The sequence below is a fragment of the Astatotilapia calliptera genome, chromosome 18 (assembly GCF_964374335.1).
Source record: "Astatotilapia calliptera chromosome 18, fAstCal68.1, whole genome shotgun sequence".
Taxonomy (NCBI): Eukaryota; Metazoa; Chordata; class Actinopteri; order Cichliformes; family Cichlidae; genus Astatotilapia; species Astatotilapia calliptera.
The window spans coordinates 14,459,501-14,482,711 of record NC_137439.1 but is presented as its reverse complement, the minus strand read 5'-3'; the positions used below and the strand labels follow the sequence as shown (position 1 = coordinate 14,482,711).

The 23,211-nt window shown below is 39.6% G+C and overlaps 1 protein-coding gene across 1 annotated transcript; it reads right to left on the bottom strand.

The window, feature by feature from the left end:
• Positions 1 to 1,200: 1,200 nt before the first annotated feature.
• Positions 1,201 to 22,942, bottom strand: emilin2a (elastin microfibril interfacer 2a). Its single transcript, XM_026149459.2, has 9 exons — positions 22,663 to 22,942; positions 21,993 to 22,118; positions 15,144 to 15,334; positions 13,082 to 15,031; positions 5,145 to 5,483; positions 3,536 to 3,589; positions 3,128 to 3,187; positions 2,813 to 2,953; positions 1,201 to 2,269 (listed from the first exon to the last, which is right to left on the bottom strand). The coding sequence occupies exons 1-9, from the start codon at positions 22,821 to 22,823 to the stop codon at positions 1,962 to 1,964; spliced, it is 3,330 nt and encodes a 1,109-aa protein (XP_026005244.2). The 5' UTR covers positions 22,824 to 22,942; the 3' UTR covers positions 1,201 to 1,961.
• Between the last annotated feature and the right edge of the window lie 269 nt (positions 22,943 to 23,211).

Here is a 23,211-nt window from a genome sequence, read left to right as displayed (position 1 = left end):
TAAAGAGTTTAAGTTTTACCTTCTTGACTATTCAGTTAATCTGAAATTTGTCTATTAGTGAGTTTTGAGAAGCTTAGTTTGTTTCAAGTAGCTTTTTTTGTGTGTATGTTTTTAAGGCAGAGGAAAATGATGATAATTTGGGGTAACAGGCAGCAAGGTAATATCAGAGCTACCCCTTAATGTGTGTGCTTGAGAGCGTGAGAGACAGAAAAGCCTGATTCCCGTGCCTCTGGTGACCAGAGGAGGATAAACTGTTTTTTGGAGATAAACAGGAAATACTTGACTGTACAGGAAGTGTTTAAGGCACTTCCCCGGCATTATCTATGTATGATTTTAGGAAAGGAGTTTTGGTCAGATGGATCATATCTCCAATGCAAGTGTAACTGACTGTGTATGCCAGTGTGGACTAAAAAAGCAGGAGCAGCCAAGATCATTTCATAAAAATAAGCACAATTTATGGTGACAGCTACATGCACTGCTGATTTCTTTTCTTTTTTTTTTGTTTTGATGAATACAGTGTGCCCCGCTTTGATTTGTTTGCTTGTTCTCTGCAAAGTGGTGAAGTCAAATAGATCTATCTTAAAATCAACAAGAAATTCCATTCTTTCTATGAAAGTAAAGCATCTTGTGTGAAAGAATCACACTTCATCTTCTCTGATCCTGGGATATGTGGTAAATAAACGTTTGAATGAGTATATATGCTGACCATCACATTCTTCTTTGATGCCTTTTTGTTTTTTTCTTATAACGTGTATGAGCTGTTGTGTGACTTAAGTTTTGTTCCGTTTTTGTTTGGATGTAATGCTTGGTATTTGTGTCCGACCAGCAGAAAATGCATTAAATGTATGCTGTGTTTCATTTGAATAGAAATGTGGTTTGAAGAACAAAATCAACTGTAAGAAGAAGTAAAAAAAAAAAAAATCAGGCCTAATGAAGCTAACATGTGGCTTATGGTCTTGTTTGTATGAAATAAAATTTCTAAATGAATGCAGTTATGTGCGTGCTGTGATTTTTCTTTTCTGCAGTCTGAGTCCAAAAGTTCAACAGTAACCAGAGGCAAGTGGAGTAACTCCTGCCCTATTGCGTACTTTGAAGTAACAGTACGCTAATGAGGGTACTGCAGGTTAAGTCCCTCATGTCATTTTAGAGGTTTTGCTTGGTTTTATTAAATAATATAAAGATAAGAAGAATCATACAAAATGGTAATCCAGAGTGTTTATTTATTCAGCTTTTAATTAAAATATCAGTTTTTCCTTTTTAAGGGTTAACAAAGGCTGAACTGAAAGCTAAATACTTCTTACAGTTTGATGCTGGAAAATTTTAGTCAGTCTCAGGAGTGAGAAAGGGGGAATTTATTTATCATCCCCACCCACTTTACATAATCACCAAAAAAAAAAAAAAGAAAAAAGGAGGGGGCTCACTAACCATGTATTCTTCAGTAGAAGCCAGCCAAGTTTGTACTATTAATAAAATCTTGTGTTGCTAAGTCTTTCCTTTCCTCATTAATCTCTCTGTGCAGATTTCCTAATCACCCAGAGCACTTTTAAGATGACGTGAGTCCATATTTACAGCTAACCTACAAATATGCTCCAATGATTGTTGACCATGCTGTATGCCAAGTCTCTGAATGCTGCTGCTAAAACAAAATTTACAAAAGTGTTAATTTATACTTTTACACAAGACATTTACAATAGGTGGTACAAACATTCATCTTGATAAATATATTAGATACAAATCCTGCTTCTTGTTATCAGGTGTCTTTGGAAAATTGCTTACAAATTCCATATAACAGCTTTTTTAACTGAATTTATAACTAAAGATCTTCACACAGGTAAAACAGCTGCATCACAGCAAATAATTTTTTTGTTTTAAAAATGTGGTTTCAACACTTCAACATTTCCTCCAGTCCACATGTCTGGGAACAAAGTAGTCCTCGTCGTTACTTTCCACCTGAGCTCCAGCTATCTTTTGGCTTGTGGCTGGTACAGAAAGGTGCCGCTGTAGGTGGACAGGATCTCCCTGGCTTCGGTTGTGGCCAGCTGACCTTCGGTTCTTACCATAGCCACTTGGTCTCCTTTCCTCAGCGGTAGGATTACATTAAAGGATGCTGTACCCCCGCAGCCACAATTACCACCAGTCAGGCCTGAGCTCTGTAGCCTCTGTACGCTGCGGTTAGACACAGACAGCACGGCCTCTACACGATCGCCCTGCTTTGCGGTCAGCACACCTGAAATCAGGTATCGGCCATCCAGCGGTACAGTAAAGATCCCTGAGGGTGAGGACAGGAATGATTCAGCCTGGGTTCAATCAATAATGTTACTGATTAGTACTCTTGGTTTCTAAGTCTCTTCCCTATTCATGGACCTGCAATGAATTGATCCTAATGAGTTTTGGCTCTGTAGCCAAAGCCTGAATTATCCAATTCCTCTGTGTCACAGGACTTCATTGTTACCCAATTAAGAATTAAAAACACATCAATTAGCCACTCTGCTGTGCTGGGTGAGTCATTCCTCAGTTATAACAAACACGGGTCCTGCAGTTTATTTTGAATCATCTTTATATTCACAGTCCTGCTTCAAATACTCATGAGAAAACACATTTCGTATTAATCCACAACTGAAAATAATCCCTAACTAATGTTTTATTTATTTGTTTGTTTGTACAAAGCACAACTAAGTGCCCAGGCTCATAATAACAGCACATTTTTATGCAAAAAGACGACATATCTGCGTATTATCAACGTATCACAATGATACCAGCAAATGTTACAATCCTTTTAATACTGAATCTGTTTTTTTATGTGTGGATCTACCTGTGCTGGGATTGTAATGTCCTCCGTCATTTACTAGGACTCTGTTAAAGCGAATGATTCCAAAATCTCCAGAGAAACGTTGCTGAGTGAGGCCGGCAGAGAAGGAGAAGGTGTCTGCCAAAGCGCTATTGTCGACTGAAACTGGATGCAAACAGACAGGAATGTCGTCAATCAGTGTTTCAACTGATGGATAAATGAATACATGATTGCTGCATTTAAATTGATCAGAATCAATATGTATGTAATATGTATCTATCATAAATTCAATTCTTTTTGTAATGCCTTTAATCCTTGCTGAAACATGGACAGGTTTACCTGGTGAATCAGCTGGAGCTCGATAAACCGGGTTCCAGGGCACCTTTGATGCTGTAAGAGCTACAAGGCACACACAGTACATGTTAACTCATTATGTATTATTACATAATACGTAATACATCATGTATTATTATTATTATATCTTTATACTTATAAATCTGTCATTGGTGTGTGTGTACATATATATAAAGAAAATACAAAACTTTCTGGTGAATGCTTGCAGACGCACTAAAATCCTTGCACAATCTGCCCACACACCCTTAAAGAAACACATCCAGTTCCCACTCCCTCGCACTCCCCGACTAGAAATTATTCACAGTTTTTCCAATGCTTCTTCTTTTACATTGATACAGTAGAAGAAGCCTGCAGATGCATGTGATGTAACTTGATAATGAACTGGTAAAATACCTTGGCGTCTGGCTGATTGAGGCATGAAAGAAACAGGCTTCAGAGGAGGATAGCCTGCAAGAGAAACAGATGACAAAAATATTATGTTTTATTGTCATCTGAAGAGACGGGGTCGATCTGTAGTATTGCCAAATACAGTTCTTTGGTTTTCCATCTGGATCTTATGGCACACTGTGTGAGAGATTCCAAGAGAAGGTATAAATCAAAAAAAAACTTCAAGAACTCTAGACTTCGTAATTGTGGATTTTTGGAAGCAGATTGTTTTTCCCAGCTGTTTCAAGATAATGCCATCTAAAATCAGATTTAAGCATCCGTAGTTTCCACAAAGACTGACATTTAAATGTATTTATTATTAACCAAAAACAGACTGAATTAAAAACCAACCTATGACAAGCATTCAGATGGCAGTAAAGAAAAAATATGCAACAATAAAGAACTGAAAAGCTGAAACAAATTTCACATCCCATCCAAAAGCCCAAAGATGTGGGTGAATTTTAAGTTTTTTTGTTTTACAAGTAAGGGGGGTAAGACTAATTGGCATTTCCCTGGCTAATTCTCCCACACTACCAGTAAACAGTAACAATATGACTAACGTAGGCTGTTCTCTATTCCTTTACTGCCAAAAAGCATTGAGGCTAGAACAAAGCCTTTGTTTTGTTTGATATTTTATTTAATCTTTCTACATACAGCTTAAATAATTAAACCCCAAACTGCCTAAATCTATGTTCGGCGTCCTCTTCCTTCTGATTTGGTTTGGCACCCAATGAAAACCTTCACATAGATGACAAACAACTGTCCACGCATTATTAATTCTTCATGGCACAGATTCAGCAAGGTGCTGGAAACATTCCTGAGAGATTTTGATTCATATATACATGACAGCATCACACAGTTGCTGCAGATATGCTGGCTACCATTCCACTACATCCCAAAGGTGGTTTATTGGATTGAGATCTGAGTACAGTGACGTCACTGTCAGGTTCAGGAAACCCGTTTGAGATGATTTGAGCCAACAATATTCAGATAGGTTGTGGTGTTTAAATAATATTCATTAAGTCGTAAGGGGTCCAAAGTGTGTCAATACACCACCAGCAGCCTCAACTATTGATACAAAGCAGGACAGATCCATCTAAGTTTCCAACTTAGACTTGAGTTTACTTTGTGTTTTTCACTTGGCTTTGCTTTTTTCTACTTGCTGTTGCTGCATTTTTTTTGACTTCCTAACCCTGGCCCAGCATTACAACACACTTGGCCAGGGTTAGGAAAATATTGTGTTTTTGATTAAAAAAGGTCCCTTGACTGCAGTAATCCTTCATGTTTCAAATAGTGATGTGGGAGTGATGCACCTTTGTTGGGTCTGTTACCTTGCATGTAGCAGAAGCAACAAAAACAGCATGATTTTTTGCCCTTAGAATTTTAGAGTTGGATTTGTATTTCATATACAACTGAATTAGTTTTGTGCTGTAAATTCGAGAGGCCTTGAGTTAGACTTAATTAGATTGCAGATTTTCATACACATCATAAAATAAGGCCTGCACCTTCATAGTGGATTTTCAGCTGTATGCTTAAGACGATACCAGAGGTCATCATGGACCTTAAGACTACTCGCCTGGTGCTCCTGCAAACCCTTTAACACGGTCTCTGGAAGAGTCCTCAGACCCTCTTCGCACAGTCACCCTGCGGCTGTATCCTGGAGGTCCTGCCTCTCCCATCTCCACAACAGAAATCTCAGGCACAGTCGGCACACCTGGTTGCCGAGGACTGAAAGGCTGTCTTGGCGGGCTGATGTTTTTTCTGTGTGTGTTTGGCTGCACTGGTTGGCCTGGGCTGTATGGTGTTCTGGGGTTGGTCTGCACAGGGTCGATGATGATAGGAATGTGGATTTGTTGGATTCTGTTTCTGTCTGGCAAAGACGCAGGCATCTCTGGTCCTGGTCTTACGGTCATTCCTTGGAAAATGAAACAAAAAAGAGACAGAGATCATGATTAATGGTCAGATCAGCTGTCGTGCTCCTCCTGGCATTGTCAGCCATGCTGGCAGCTTCATGGGTGAATTTATCCACTGTAAGGATTTGAGCTAAATACCAATTTAGCAACATGCCCCCATGTTGACCATCACAGTATAAAACATTTCAGACATATAGACATATAAATCTCCTTTTCGCACTCATTAACAGTCCAGTCCTGGTACCTGACATTTTCCGAGGAACTTTTGTTTGTTTTTGTTTGCTGAACCACTTAATACTGACCTATGAATCATACAAGGATGAAAAATGAATCTAATTCAAGGGAAGAACCAGTGTTTATAACCAGCAAATAACTGATATTCAGTTTATCTTTAGGTACCTTGTTACTGCAGTTGGCTGCATTTCTTTAGTGGAAGCTATGAAAAATTGAAACAGGAAAATAAATAGAGCAAATACCTGACCAAGAATCTCAGAGATGACACTTCAGTTGATCCATCCATCTTAAGCAAGGGGCTGAGGTTTGTCAAACTACACAAGAACTGGACTGAAAATCAGTAGTGACATTTGGAGTGATGAATCCAAATTTCAAATTTGGGTTCTAAGTTTGAGAGCCATCAGTAAAACATGATGGAGACGCTGTCATGATTTGGAGCTGAATTTTAGCCAGTGGTGTTGTGGATCCTGTCAAATTGTTCAAATTATGAATGCAGAAAAAATACCAACACATTTCAACATTCAATGCCTCCTTCAGAACATCTGATTTTCATGTTTTAAAATTTGGATGTCCTTCAAGAAGCCTGGAGAAGTATTCCTGAAGATACTTAAAGAAATTACCAGAAGGTTTGCCTAAGAAAGTTCCTGCTCTGCTGACTTTCAGGCTTATTAGAAATGTACAGACTGTCTTTTTGCCTTATGTACTATATCTCCATGTTTGCACCTATTTCAATAAATCTCTGCAGCTATCTTTTCCTAGCAATGTGTAAAGATAATACTTTTGTACAGTACTGTACCATAGCTTTAAAAAAATCATTTATAACAGTTGTAAGTTCTCTTGCAGCCAAATATAATAAATCAAAAGTCAACTGTTAATTCAACTGCACATTCAGCCAGTGATCAATCCTACCTGAAAGCAACTATATTACATTAGAGCCTGGCTGTTACTCTGGATTATAAAAGTAATCAGGCATTCTGGTTTTATCAAATAAAACATCATCTACCTGTCAACAAAATTCGTCCTTCTTACTCCAAGCTACTCAGAAACCACATGTACTGTATAATCAAAAACAAATTAAACCCAGCAATCATGTTGTACTGAGATAATCAGAAATCTCTCATTCATTTCCTCCCCATGCCTTCTCCAGGGTGCCGGTTGCCTGAGTGCATATTTCCCATGAGCTCTCAGCCTGTGTCTCACTGAGGGGGAAACCGCGAATTCGAAAAGCACAGAGAAAAGCGCACACATTCATATGCATGCTGGTACAACCAAAGGCGTCACCAAAACCAGATGTTATTGCTTACAGGCAGACTGAGACACCAAAGGGTAATGCTTTAGTCACTTGCGCCTCTGCAGAACTGGGTGACATCTCGTGAGTGTTCACAAGTGACTGAAATCGTCATGGGATATTGTGGCAGACAGTCTGATCGTGCAATGGTGCCAAGGGTCATGATGCAGGGAGTGGCTGTTACACACTTACAATAATGCATCACTCAGAGTCTAATCTTTCTTGCTATGCACATGGACACAATTTCATTCTCCACCCCATTTTCCTACTGTAATATTTATGATGGGAGGCTCAAATTGTGCGCTGCATGGCAGACCTCTGGGATTCCTCTTGTGTATGAGAGTCTCCTCTGAAGACTTCCAGATGGGCTCCTGGGTCAGAGTTGGAAACACCTCACCTCACATACTCAGATATCTCATCGGGGGAAATTGTGGCACCACCTCAAAATTCTGGTGATGACTAAAATTATACAGTGCGTATGTGTGAGTGTGCGCCTTGGTGTCAATTACAATTTTCCATTCTTTCCCATCAGACAACCTGAGACTTCAAAAGGCCTTTTATGTCTTTTTTGTGTGTGTGTATTTCCTCATCACCGCAGACAGTTAATCCTCCTGCCTGTCTCTTCAATATAAAGCCTAAATGATCAATTGCAAAGCATTGATCCATGAAATCAAAGCCCTTAATTTATCCCTGCTTTAAAACAACAGTGATTTTTTTTCCTTTTTCATTTTCTGTTGCCTTTGTCCATTGCTAGACACTCACAGGACAGGGTGGAGAGAGAGGTGGAAAGTCCTCTGGCTTTCTTGGAAGGACAAATTGAAAGTAAAAGCTGGAAAGAAGCAGCGCGACAAGGGAGTAAAGTGAGCAACTCAGAGAAAACAGAGAGAAATAACAGGGATGTGATTTGAGCTGGGCTGGGATTATCTCCAAAAAAAGGAATAGGAAAAAAACATATTGCACATTAAATTGTAAAATTCAGCATGAAAATTCTGGCTAGTCACTAAATAAATTTGAAACAGAAGTATTTTTTTCATATTTTAAAATTTCCTAATAACATATGCAGTCATGGTTTAAAAAACACTCATTCATTTCTAAGGTTTTCCATATTAGGACATCATTTCAATAACCCAGTCTTTTAAATGAGGTAAATAAAACCTTAGATGAAAGGATCATTATGAATGCGCAGAGAGCTATGTACACCCTTTCTGCTTCCACAGGAATTAAGAGGATAAGTAGCACAAAAGTGCTGGTAATCAAATGCACTTGATTAACTGATCATGTGTAAGCGCCTCTATAAAAGTAGAGGTTTTGGCAGTTTGTTGGTCTGGAGTATTCGTGGGTGTATTAACACAATGCCAAGAGGGGAAAGACATCAGCAGTGATCTCAGAAAAGTGACTGTTGCTACCCGATGATTTGGGAAGATCTATAAGGCTATTTCCAAATAATTTGAAGTCCATTATTCTTCAGTCTGAAGTGGAAAACATTCAAGACAGTTGCCAATCTTCCTAGGAGTGTATGTCCAGTAAATTTCCCCCAAGTCAGACCATGCAGTGACTGCAAAAAAACGTTACTTTCCTGTAGGAACGCTGCATTATTGCGTTACTAAAACCGTGATTTTTTTGCGAGAATGTCTCATGACAATGACGTAAGCGAGTGCGACGTTTGAGACAACAGCTGTGTGCAGATCAACAATGGATAATATATCAAGTACGGGAGACAGTATGAGCGTGCAGCGTTTAAAGCGTGTACTGACCTTATTCTGAGTTTGATTCCATAAAAAGTGACAAAAACATTAGTGTTCGTTGTGCGTGGGAAGAAAACTTCTTTTTACAGCGAAAACCCCCCCTAAACAAGCATCGAGTGCGCAATGACGTAATGGGAAATTCACAGAGAAACTCGCGGATTCTTCAACTGACCGCTGCGGCTCACCTGCACCAGGGCACACCTCCGCCTACCCTACTCCTGCTTTACAGGTGAAAATAGAGCAACAGGACCGCTAGTCTTTGACTTTATTTATTTTCTGCTGTGTTTTACTTGCATCTATTTGAAAGACTGAGTGTAAACACAAAAAATATTTTATTTTATATGCTGGGATGTGCAGAAAATAGGTTTAAATGTTAAACTAATTTCTTCAAGTCAGAGAATGTTGCATATCATTTAATGTTTGCTTGATGCATAAAGTTAAAAGATTAAAACTAATAAAACAAGTTAAAAAAAGGGACTTGTCCATTTGATTACATTTTGTATGATGGATTATGCAGAAAAAGTAGAATTGGGCTGAAAGATCTATCGCTTTATCACCTATTCAGGTTGTAAATCGTGTTTTTAAAAAGTAACGAAGTAACGAAGTAAGTAAATAATTAATTACTTTTGAAAATAAGTAATCAGTAAAGTAACGGGATTACTTTTGGGGGAAGTAACCAGTAATTAGTTACTGATTACTTTTTTCAAGTAACTTGACCAACACTGGTTATATGTGAGACCATCTGTCAGACAGATAAAAGCTTAGCTGAAACTGGGTCATGCAACAGGACGGTGAATTGCTGAAAAAGACAAGGATCAAGGTTTTCAAGTGACCCAGTCAAAGTTCAGATTGTAATGATGTGGCTTGCATTAAGAGAGCTGTGCATGAATGAAAACCTCAATGAAAAGAACAATGCACCAGAATTCCTCCACAACAATGTGAGAGTCTGATAAAGTCACGTAGAAATCTTTCATTTGAGGTATTGCTGCTAAAGGTGACTTAACAAGTTACTGAAACAAGTTTTTCATATACTGCTTCTGCATTCTGGCTAACGACACCATGTCATTAGCCAGAATGCAGAATGTATTTACCTTATTTTAAGACCTGATAAGTACTTGAGTTTTTTTTTTTAAATATCTTGATATGTAAAACTTTATACTTAACAAAGGCTGTACTTTCCTTTTTCCTTTTTTTTTTAACCATGACTGTATGAAACTAGTTTGCCAATTCTTGAGAGATTGAAATCTCTTGCGTAATTTCAGATTTCGTTGGTAGATCACAGACTTTTGAATGTTTCCACAGAGTAATTTCTTCTTAACCACAACTCCCTCTCAGAGGGAAAGCAACTAGATATAAAAAACAAAAGCAGTAGTGGCAGACCTCTGCAGCAGGAGCAGCTGCTGAGGGCTAAGCAGTGCCAACACTTTAAAACTAAAGTCACACAATTCCAATTCAACAGTCAAGCTGTGTAAGGGCAAAGCTATTCCAGTCAATCTTTCAGTTATGTTATTACAACACATCATCTGTTTGCAGCCTCCTCTGGGTCCTCATATGACTGTGTGGAGAATATGAGCTCAAACACAGAGAGGAAACATTTCAGTAGGCTCTCAGCCACCACCACACCCACAGAGCAGGGATTTTTTGTGGATATTTTATCTCTATTTAGACAATTTCTCTCCTTTCCAAACTTGAAGTAACCATTAAATCTCGAGCCACAAAGTCCAACTCCCTCTCTTGTGGGATTTAGGACTAAAAGAAAATGAGATTACTCTTTGAAGGGAAAAATTCTGACACTTTTAGAAATACAGTAAGCTTATTTACTCTGCTCATGCTGAGATTTAGGTGAGTTGCCTCGAGCAGTTTGCTAATGTAGGCTGGAAGAAAAATTTGAAACAGGTTGCCTGGTGTCCTGCCGACCAGCTTCTCAGAAATGTTCTATTTAACAAGCTGTATCTTTGTTAAATCAGTAGAAAAATGGCAACTCGGTGACACTTTAGCATGTTATGGGGGGAAACCAGTTACCAGTTACCAGGCAACAAGTTGACACTCCAGGAAGTTGCAGTTAATTTGTCTTGGAACCAAGCTAGCCGTTTTCTCCCTCTTTGAGTTAGGTTAGCAGGTTGCTACAGTATAGACTGAAATAATGGTGCACACAAGCGATAAATGTCTCTTTGCTAAAACGGACATATGAAAAATGCCACAAATAGCAGACAAACTTGAGGGATTAAAGAAAATGCTGGGTAGCTTAAAATTCCCTGCTCCTCTCTCACCTCAAGAGGCCAATCACAGTAAGAAGTGATTGTGAATGCCAGCTTGCCTGTCTCAGAAAGTTGCAAAGAATAGCTGACACAGCCACCCTCTATCTGAAGTTGGAAAGGTGGGAAGTGGGGGTTCTGATTATAAACCAAGCTTAATGTTCCTGGTAAGATAATGAAATCAAACATCCTTGTTTGGAAATAACAGGCCATATTTGGCAAATGCTGAAATGGGTACAATTCATCGGCCCTCTTTTCTCCGCAGCTCCCTATCGCTCTATTGTTTTGGAGAATAATGTGGGAGGGACTGGTAATGGGGCCCCAGTCATGACATCACAGCTGAGGGTAGCTGAAGCATCTGGTCCTGGGTGTGGAGCCCTTCTTCTCCCCTCTCCATCAAGACTGACTCCAGCGGTGAGTCAGGGCCCTTAATGAGGACCAGACTCCACACATCGGGCTTAGGTCACCCTGCGGGAATCTCTCGAGGCTGGTATGTGTACATGTGTAAAGAGAAAGAAACGAGGGAGGGGTAGAGGTATGTGTACTGAGGGACTGGGAGCTGAGGTTGAGGTCCGCAGTTCTGTGGTATTGCAAATAAAGGGGAATTATGGTGAAAGAAAGAAGACCTCACAACTCATGAAAGGACTGGGGGAGAAGGAGCAGTCTGTTGAGTGTTTAAGTGATATTTACGTCACGGAGTAACAAGGCACGTAACACTGGGAGTAAATCATCATAGGCACTGGAATGGCTGTAAAATTTTTCAGATTTCATTTGCATGTTTCATTGCCTGTACAAAAAAGGGGGATTCCTGGGACAACACAAATCTAAGCCACAGGAAGTCTCTAATGTGGGCCTCTGCTTCTCAGTGCTGGGACATATTGAATGACATGCTGGAGGCAAGCACGGGAGGCTCAGTGAACTTGTGCCCTCCCATTTTGAGAAATACCCTGTAGCTGTTCAAGCCTTCACGTAAACCAAGCCAGCATTATGTGGAGATTATCCACAGGAAAAGTTTGTGTTTACACAGATGTTAATCATACTTGATAAACTCAGATAGTGAAAACTAGGCAGGACGCTGACAAAAAAGATTATGTGCATGTAGCCACTACTTTTTTACTTGGGTTCTTCTGGCTAATTTCAGTGCTTGACTGCACTAATGTGGGAATCCCCTGAACTAATGGACCCTTAAGTGGCTAAACTGTGCCATAATCTGACTCCAATTACTGTCATGATTCCCTATCGTGATAACTCTGCCCGCTAATGAAGCAAAGCCTGCTAGCTAGTTGAGACAGTCGACTTGTAAATGCTACAAAAGGCACATGGCGTACTCTTCTCGTTGCTTCATATTGTACTTCCAGCACACCCTTTTCATTACTGTGCCTCATTAATCTGATAGTATCACTCCTTTGCTGCCATACAGATCACACGAAAGCCATTTGCTGCCACAGCTGCTGTTGTTTCATTTCACAAGCACCACCTACATGCCCGTATTCACCTTTAGGCTCTGAAAGTGTCACTGTGCTTCTATCAAAGTGCGCGTCAGATGTTCACAGGGCGTCTGTAAGATCTCCTTCTCCGTCTCTTTCCAAGTCAGAATTGGGGGGGATGATTCAGGCAACTTTTGGAACTCATATTTTGACATTTAGTCCATGTTAGCAGCACTCTACTGGTGTGCAGAGATTAAAGTAATCAGTGTCTGAACTTCATCTTTTTTTGACTTTGCATTCTTTAGACAGCTATTTCCATTATTTTTGGGAAAATGAGTGCAACACTGAATGTCTTCCAGGAAAGACTTCCAGAAGAATGCATCTGGATTCATGTTTAAGTGATTGACTCTGTCAGGCCATTTTTTTTTAAAGCCTTTGCGTGTTTACGCTTTAAAAAGCTGTGAACACTTTCATCTTTTGTTGTGTTTGGTTGATGCGATGACCAGAGTGCTTGTTACTATGCTCTTTTAGGCTTCATTTTGGGTGTGACTATATTAATGTGTGGACAGGAATGGCACAGCTGTCCATTAAAGGCTTGTTTGCGATTTTTAAAAAAATAAAGACTGAACTGTTTTATTGCTATCAACTCACCTGGCTCTTTGTCACCGCCGTCCTTCAAAACACTTTTGGCCATGGCGGATAGCTGTCCCTGAAACTTCTGCAAGGATTTTTGCAGAGCATTGATTTCTGCTCCGTGATTTCCACATGTGATGTTCATTCTGTCGACGCAGTCCCGCAGGCCGGCAACATGTCTCTCTAACCCATCTTTCAGGTCTTTGATGTTAGCAGAAACTCCGTCTAACCTTCCACACACCTTTTCGAGTCGGGTTACACGTCCATCCACAGCGGAGATGCCATCAGAAACACCCTGTGTGTTCTGTTTACATTCACCCAGTTCAGATGACACCTGTCTGCTAAGCGTATCGAGTCTGTCCTCCAGCTCCCCCACCTTACGTTGAGTGGATTCAGATGTACTCCAGCTGTCCTGTGCTGTACTGCCTTCGCCTCTCTGCTCAGCATAGCAGCATGTTGAGTTTATTTTCTGCATATCTTGGTTGTATTTGCCTAAGGAATCACTTAAACCAGTAACAGCGCCAGACAGACCGAGTACGTTGTTTTCAAGATTATTCAGTCCCTTCTTGAAGTCATCCATTGTCTGCACACTTCTCTCTGCTGCTCCTGAGTACCTCTGAACAAAATTCTCAAGTTGGCTGAGCTTGGCTGTGTTGGAACTCACATCTGTGTGAAGGACGTCCAGGTCATTTCTGTACCGATACAGGTCCTTCAAAATGTTTTCTAGACCATTAAGTTTAGGTGCAGAAGTTACCTGTCCTGCGGTATTTTGTGAGCCTGAACATCCTGCAGAGCACAACTCTCCAACAGTGTTAACCTTGTCATCCAAACCTTGGAGGAGGAGCTTGTTGTTGTTAACTTCTGACTGGATGGCATTAATAGAGTCACTAAACTCCCCAGGGAAATTGTTTTGGCTCATTTCCACCAGCATGTTCGTAAACTGGTCCTCCATGCCGTTCAGACGTCCATCCAGAAGCGTCCGAAGAGCTGCCACTTCCTCTGTGATTGTACGGGTTAGCTTTTCCTCGATGTAGAAGCAGTGAGTCTCTGCATTTAGTTCTGTGATATTTATACGTGCCTCCAGCTCCTCAATCAATAAAGAAAAATCGCTGATGCTTTCTTGTGGAGCAGACAGATTTTCCAGCTCATTGTCAATGCGGACATTCAGGATGCGGTGAGCCTCTGCAATGCGATCAATCTCACGCCACAGGTCTTTATGGTCACCGTGTTCTTTTTCCTCTTTGGATGGATCCGTCTGCCTTTGGGTTCGCACAGGTCCATCTGCAGCAGCCAAGTCTAGACGCAGCGATCGGATCTCCTTTCGCAGATCAGCCTCCTTGGAATTGACCAACTTGGTAAACCTGTCCAAAACTTCATCATGGCTATCTTCACAGGTCTTCTGCAGCTTCTGGAGCTTGTCATTACATGAGCTCTGAGCTTTGGCCATTTGCTCCTCCAAATTCTGGTCAATCTCTTTCTTTAGGCTTTCAAATTTTCCATCAATGTAAGTCTGTATAACATCAAAATCCGGTATGGGTGAAGCTTGAGACTGAGAGGCATCCATGAGGACACGTATCTGGCCCTCATGACTTGTTGTGATTCCTCTTAGGTCTTCCAAAGCTTCATCCTTGCTTTGCAGCGCGTTATTGATATCATCCAAACGAGCGACTATTTTTTCTATGTCCTTCTGTCCTGGCATCCCACCTCTGGTGGCCTGATGACCATCCAAAACGGCCGGGTTCTCCTCCGTAGCTGCATCTGTGGGACTGTCTGGTGGGCGCATGTTGTTTAGAAGTGTCATGAGCATCTTCTTTGTGTCCTCTTGCAGGTTTGCAGTTAACCCTGTCAAAGCAGACTGGAGATCCAGGACTGTCTGAGACAGACGCTGAACTTCACCTTCCAGAAGATGCACTTTATCTGTCCCACCAGGCCTTGTCACATGCTGCGGGGTCTCTCTTCGCTCCGGCCCTGGAGTAATGAAATAACTTATGAATTATAACATAAATAAGTAAGAGTTACTTTGTTAGTGGCACATACTAATGTTTAGTAAAATACTGTTAGTATAAAGTTGATTTCTCACTCTGTATGTGTCTGGTTGTATGTCCAGGATTTGGTGGGCGGTAAGGCTGCGTTCCCTGAACTGTTTGCCAGTTAGGGGTTGGTTTTGAGTCTTTACAGTTTGGACCTTGGTAATTAGGACAGCATCTCCACTCTAACTCTGTGACCGTCTTATAAGCAATCTTGTATGTGGGTCGAAATCGAGTTTTGTACCTGTAAACAAAAAGCAGAGAAATAAATGAGTTTTGTTGTTCAAACACATATGGATGTAGTCTCAAAGTCTTGAGCATATATAAATATAAATGGGAAACACTAGACTTTCTCAAAATCACATCCAGACCTTTTGGAAAGTGTTATCAGTGTTATTATGTTCCGTGCTAAACTGCTCCACTACTTAAAAAAAAAGAAAAGAACCTGTTAATTGGTTCACTCTTGCAATCACCAAAACATCTGTTTTGGGGGATTTTTTTTAACATAGATATTTTAGAGCTTCTCCTTCAATCTTCACTACGTCAAAATTCCAGCTTTCCAGCCAAAGAAAGCATTTCCCCAAGAAACAATGGATGATATCACTTCCCTGAAGCCAGGGGTCATGTCATGCAAAACATCTGGAAAGTTACTATCTGAAACAATCATCTTTACACATTTCCCAACTGTCACTGGTAAAACTGTTCACTCTCAATAAGCAGGAACAAAAGAAGAAAGCAAGTGACAACAACACTTTAAGGTCTGCTTGTGATCTACAAAGTAAATCTAATCCTAACATGTGGCAACATGAAGTCAGTGCTGTGTATCATAAGGTGAGGCGTCTCCTCTCATGACCAGCTCTTCTTGCCTGGAAATCTGGTGACCTAAGTATGATCAGCTTCCAGGAATCTTTTCCACAGAGCAGGGGCTCTCATCCATGTGTTTGTGCAAGAGGATCACAAAGCAGAACCACAGATAGCATGTGTTTAAGGACTAACAATGATTCACTAAGAAAAATGAATTAAATTGCAACACAGCATCTTCCAGTACAAAATTAAAAGTATTCCAGTCACTGGTGCCGACATTCCCATTTACAATGATCAGTTAATGATTTGTTTAGTGCAGAAGTTTGGGGATTGGATGTGGTAATCAAAGTCTTTTAACTTTAAATGGGTTAGGGAAAAGTTTTATTTTTATTGTGATATGTTCATATTGTCAAAGGTTCATGGGTATTTCGGTTATACACTTATTGATTGATTGATTATTGATTGAATCTTTATTTTGAACATGTTGAAAAAGTATAAAAAAAAAATAGAATTAAAAGAGACAAATGAACAAAGCAAACAAAAGGAAAACGAGCAACCACAACTCCAAATAACGTCTATGTTCAAAAAGGAGCAGGAAGAAGCATAAGCTTATTTAATCCCACCCCTTTTCCACTATCTAGTATCAATAGACTACAGAAATACCTCCTTGCAATTACATTATATGTTATGTGAATTTTTTTTTTTTTTTTTAAATATATACACATATATGTTTCTATCTATCCATACATACGTATATACACACATACGCACATATACACATTTTCAATAACCCCATTAACACCTCAAGGATACACAGCCTACAATTATATATATATATCCATACCAACAAACCCGTGCATGCGCACACACATGAAAATATGAGACAAGAACACTCTATCAAATCTCTACCTTTTCCCTGTACCCTGTAAAAACCATATCCTTAAACCGCTTTTTAAACTGCGCCATGCTTGGACATTGCTTCATATCTTTACTTAGTCTGTTCCACAGCTTCACTCCACACACAGAGATGCAAAAACTTTTTAATGTTGTACGGATACGAGGATGTTTTAAATTTAATTCCCCCCTCAAATTGTATCCCCGTTCCCTTTTAGAAAACATTTTTAGAATATTGTCAGGAAGCAGGTTATTTATTGCTTTATATATAATTTGTGCTGTGAGAAAATGAACCAGATCTGTGAATTTTAGAATTTTTGATTTTAAGAATAGTGGATTTGTATGATCTCTGTAACCAGTTTTATGGATTATCCTTATGGCCCTTTTTTGTAATATAAAGATTGATGATAGCGAACATTTGTAAGTATTGCCCCAAACCTCTGCACAGTAATTCAAATACGGTGCAATCAGGGAACAATAGGGAATGTGGAGTGATTTGTGGTCCAGAATGTGTTTTACTTTACTCAAGATTGAGACACTTCTTGAAATTTTGTTATGTATATGATTTATATGAGACTTCCAGTTTAATTTATCATCTATAATCACACCAAGAAACTTATGTTCAAGTACTCTTTCAATTTCCACACCATCTACATGAATCTGCACTTGTGCATTTCTAAGGGAATTCCCAAATAAGATAATTTTAGTTTTACTTAGATTTAGCGATAGTTTGTTCCTGTTAAACCATTTTTTAATTTTGCACATTTCTGAAGTAATTGTATCCAGCAGCTCCTTTAGATTCCCCCCAGAACAAAAAATATTTGTGTCATCTGCAAATAATACTAATTTTAATATATCAGATGCCTTACAAATATCATTTATATAAATAATAAATAATTTTGGACCCAGTACAGAGCCTTGTGGAACACCACAAGCAATGTCCAAGCATGATGAGGAATGGACACCCAGCTTCACAAATTGTTTCCGGTCACTTAAATAATTTTTCACCCATTGCAGTACAACCCCCCTGATCCCATACCGTTCCAGTTTATTAATTAATATGTCATGATTGATTGTGTCGAATGCTTTCTTGAGATCCAGAAATACTCCAGCTGCATACTGTTTCTGATCTATAGCATTCGTAATCTCCTCAATTGATTCGATTAATGCCAGAGATGTTGATCTTTTTGATCTGAATCCATATTGACTGTCAGAGAGTAATTTATATTTATCTAAGAATTTGTCTAATCGTTTATTAAACAGGTTTTCTAGGATTTTGGAGAATTGTGGTAGTAAAGAAACAGGCCTGTAATTTGTGAAGTGGTGTCTATCCCCGGTTTTATACAGCGGCACAACTTTAGCTATTTTCATTTTGTTTGGCACTTTTCCCGTCTGAAATGATAAGTTGCAAATATATGTTAGAGGTCCTACAATTCCTTCAATGACCTTCTTGACGATTTTCATGTCAATATCATTACAATCAGTAGATGTTTTATATTTACACATGTGTACAATGTCAATTATTTCTTTTTCCTCCACTGATGTGAGGAACATTGAGTTAGGGTTCCTATCAATCAGGTTTTCACTACAATCTACTGATGGCAGTGACTCAGGAATTTGTTCTGCCAGTTTTGGTCCAATATTTACAAAATAATGATTAAAGCTGTTGACCTTATCAGCAGTGTTTTCCATAATATTGCCATTATCGATAAAGTATTGTGGATAACTTTGTTGTCCAGAATTATTTTTAATGATACCGTTTAAAACATCCCATATTCCTTTCATATTATGTTTATTGTTGTTCAATATTTTACTATAATACTCCTTTCTACATACACGTATAATATTGGTCAACTTATTTTTGTATTTTTTATATTTATTTTCAGCATCTTTTGTTCTTTGTTTTAGGTATTCCCTATAGAGTGTATTTTTCTTTTTACATGCATTTTGTAAACCCTTAGTGAGCCATGGTCTATCTGAATATTTGTGCTTTCTGTTGTATTTTATTGTTGGACAGTTTTTATCGTACAACTCCATGAATATTCTTAAAAATATGCCATATGCAATATCAATATCAGCTTCTTTGTACACATTGTCCCAGTCCTGATTTAATAGATCGTTCTTAAATGCAGTCATCGTTTCTTCCGTCCTTACACGTCTGTATCTCAGTTGTTCTTCATGCTGATTTTTCTTATAATTAGTGTCATAAACTGCAAAAACTGGTAGGTGATCACTGATGTCATTAATTAATATTCCGCTCACAATGTTGTTTTCCATATTGTTAGTGAAAATATTGTCAAGTAAGGTGGCACAATGTGGTGTAATTCTGCTAGGCCTGGTTATTTTAGGATGTAAACTCAAACTGTACATAGTGTTTAGGAATTCGTCGCTCATTTTATGCTTTTTTGGATTCAACAGGTCAATATTAAAATCACCACAGATAAACATAACTTTTTGATTTGTTTTAGAGAATATTTCCTCTATGAAGTCATTAAATACTTGAATACTAGAGCCAGGTGTTCTATATATACAGCTAATTATTACATTTTTTTCTTTTTCCTTATAAATTTCAATTGTTATACATTCTAGTAAATTATCAATTACAGTTGTCATACTTTCTACCACCGTGTAGTTTAGGTTTTTATCCACATACACAGCTACTCCCCCTCCACTCTTGTTCCTTCTATTTACAAAATTCACTTCATATCCCTCCAGTCCAAAGTCCATTCCTTTCTCCGCATTGATCCATGTTTCAGAAATGGCAATAATTCCAAATGGATTTGTCAACTCATTTAGATATTCCTTTATATTGTTGAAGTTGGCATACAGACTTCTGCTATTAAAATGGATTATTGATAATTTATTTTCCGTGTTGATGGTGTGCTTAAACTGTTCATCAGTGAAGTAGCAGCAGTTACAGCTGATGTTGTAGTAGAAGTTATTTTCCGGGTCTATATCCTTTTCTAAGTCTAGAACATTATGGTCTGTGTATTGAAATGTTCTCAGTTCCAGATTATCATAAAGAGAATTCCAATGAGTTATGTTGATATTGTTGCCGGATGCAGATGAAGTTCTTTTGGACTGTGCCATGTGTTGTGTTGTGTGTCACGTCACATGTGTATTCATACCTCCAGAGTAAGTTGACCTCAGTATTTGTCCAGCTCTTCCATATTTCTGATGACCAACACTTTGGCTTGTTCCGGTGTTCCATTGAGTTTAATGAATACTTTGCAGTTGGTGGTCCATGTATTTTGAATTTTTCCCTGTTTCTTCAAGTAACGTGCTTTCCTGGCAATGTCCGCATTTCTTTTTATCAGATGTTCGTTCATGAAGACATCGGATCCTTTCAGTTTCCTTCCTTGTTTTAACAGTGCTGTTTTCTGTTTTCTGTTTGCAAATTTCACAATGATGGCTGGTTTGTCACTGTCATTTTTTCGGGGTAGAGGGTGGCAAGCCTCAATGTTGTTATAATCCACTTCCACACCTTTGGACCGTAGAAAGGTAACCACTTGATGCTCCGTGGAGTTGACATCTTCCTCTCCTGGCCCTCCTACATTGTCAGTGGCGACCGCCCGGGCGTATGACCGGGGTTTGATGCGAAGCCCCGTGATGATAACATCGTTCATCCGGGTGTACTGCTCCAAATCCGCCACTCTGTTCTCCAGGTACGCCAGCCGCCGATCCTTCTCGGCGTTCTGGATGCGGAGAGCCTTAACTTCCTCGACCAGGTCCAGGATGGCTTTCTGCTGCAGTTTGACAGTAGAAATCTCCTCTGTCATAAACTCCAGCGACTTCTTAATATCGTCTCCTTCCTCGGCTGACAGAACTTTTTTCGGGCCCATGCTGAGAGACGCTCTTGTAGCTTTGCCGTGACGACCGGCTAGCTAGTTGATGCTTATATATAAATGTATAACCTATACATATATATAACCTATATATGCCACCCTAATGCGATTCCAGATTAATTGCCTGTCAGATAAACTCATAGCAAAGTCTATTTTGTCCATAATAGTTATGAAAGCTACAGCAACTCATTGAGTTATGTTTTAATCAGGGCTAAATTCTTTCTAATGCTAACAAATTAGCAACTGTGAACCATCTGTTAGAGTCTCATAACTCATTTGAACAAAGGACTAGATGGACAAACATGCAGATACATAAATATGTCCTCTATAGGTGAAATGTTAAACACAAAGTCAAACCTTAACATGCAGAAAATTAAAAAAGGAATAGATCAAAAAGTAAATGTGAACTGGCTCAAATATATATTAATATTAGCACTTGCCTGTTATAAGCCTTTTTTTTATTTTACTTATTCTCATCATATTAGTCTTTATTTTGGACAGCTGGCAGTTACAGTTAATCCCATTTATACACCTGTGCTTGGGAAAACCTCTGGGCCTAGTTTCAGTACTTATACTGACAAACTAACCAGGGTGTGTGCAGACCTGATGGCAGTGTCCAGCTACTGTAGCAGAGCTGGACAACTTTTTTTTTTCAGGCCGATACTGAGTTTGAGTTTTTAAGACATGAGAAGGGCCTATAATTGCAAATAGCATGGTTACACATTACAAGGAAAATATCCATCCATCCATCCATGTATCCATTTTCTTTCAGTTATTGAATTCAGGGGACTGGGTGAGACCGAGAGGCTGGGTACACCCTGGACAGGTTGCCAATTTGCAGGCTGGATTTAGATGCTCTGCAGTCCAGTTGTGGCCGTAAAGCCCTATTTTGCCCATGTGTGCACTATTGTGAACCTGAACAATAGCTTCTTATGGAAAATGGCAACATAACATAAATTTCTACGTAGTATATGTCACCATAAGTTTTTTTGTTGGAAGAAGCGCAGCTTTGTTGTCTCATTTAATGGTTGCATCACGTTTTGAACTTTTTGGGGATTTTCTGGTAACACTTGCTTCAGCCTGGCTTGTCATTTAGTCCAACAACAGACAGAAATGAGTAAACTATGGGTAATGTTCTCCTCTTTACTATAGCTTTACCCACAGATTCCTCCCTTTGCCTATTTTCAGTGGGCTTTTTAACTTGCTGTAAAAGCTGTACTTTTTCTGCTTCTTCCCATGAAGCTTTGCAGCCACTGTGAACATTTCTGCCTCCAGCTCTCTCCCAAATAAACATTTTGTATCTATTCTGCCACATGCATCTAAACATGAACCCTCAACCCCTTCTCCCCGGATGCTCACGCCACTTGTTGCTGGCAGTCGGGTTGGTAGGCTGGGCAGGGGGCCACCACGGGCTCCTCGAAGCTCTCCACACTCCCCTGCACGGCGCAGCTCACGTTCTTTTGCACCATATAGGCGCACCAGTTCCTGAGGAGGGAGATAAACAAAGACTTAAGCATGTATAGCAAGAAGTGGCAATTAATTTAGAGCAATATACCAAAGAACGCAGCTGGACTATAAAAGTTTCATAACAAGCTCCATATGGTTTATGAGCTTTCCCTAAAGGCGTCGTTGCAGTGATCTTTGTCAGGCGTCCATTCCCAGTCTATTTTCATTTATCAGAAAACGTGGAAATGCAGTGGTCTGCTGTACATAAGAGACTGGAGGTAATCAGCGACGTTCCAGGGTTTATCTGCACCTTATCGCCAACTTTTGGCAACACTGGCGAACTCGAGCCAAATTTAGTCACAGGCTGATAGAACAACGGGGAATGCTATCAAACTACATATGACCATAAGAGGCTAAATCCTCAGGTCATTCAGGTAACTGGATTGATTTTTTTTTTTGTTTGGCAGAAAAAAAGCGCAGCTTTACCTTTAAGCAGAAACACCCGTCATGAAGCACTTATTAGTTTCTGAAAGACAGACAGTTTTAAAGAGCTCGTCTAAACTGTACAAAAGTCATTGCTTACCCAGTCCTGTGTCTGTGTACCGGTCCAGTGTTTGCAGACCCGTGGAACAAGCCGTAAGAGGAGGGGGTCCCGTAAGTGAGCTGAAAGTTTAAAATCAGTGTGAAAACTGCCCACCGCCGGTCCATCTCTCCACGCCTGTGCTTCATACTTAACAAACGCATTAAAATAAATATTTCTACCACAGAAAAAAAAAACTACCCTGTTATTACCATCCGCAAATTTCCCGAACTCCAAAGTTACATTCCCCCTGTGGCTGATTTGACTCCGGCAACTGAACTTTGAGGGAAGTCCGCAATCACTGCAACTCCCTTGGAATGACGTTGAAGGCCCACCCCCTCCTCCTCCACCCCCCAAAAACACCAGGGGGGCAAAGTCTATTATTCAAAAAACAGTCTGTAGCCCCAGAGGTTAGTTTTAATTAAATTATTCTTTTAAGTTTTGGTGGTTAAGACTCGATGATTAATTAATGCGAGGGACGAGGGGGGATGCGGGCATCAAGTCAAGTCAGTCAACAGCCAATAAGTCACACCTCACTGATAATAGGGTAAT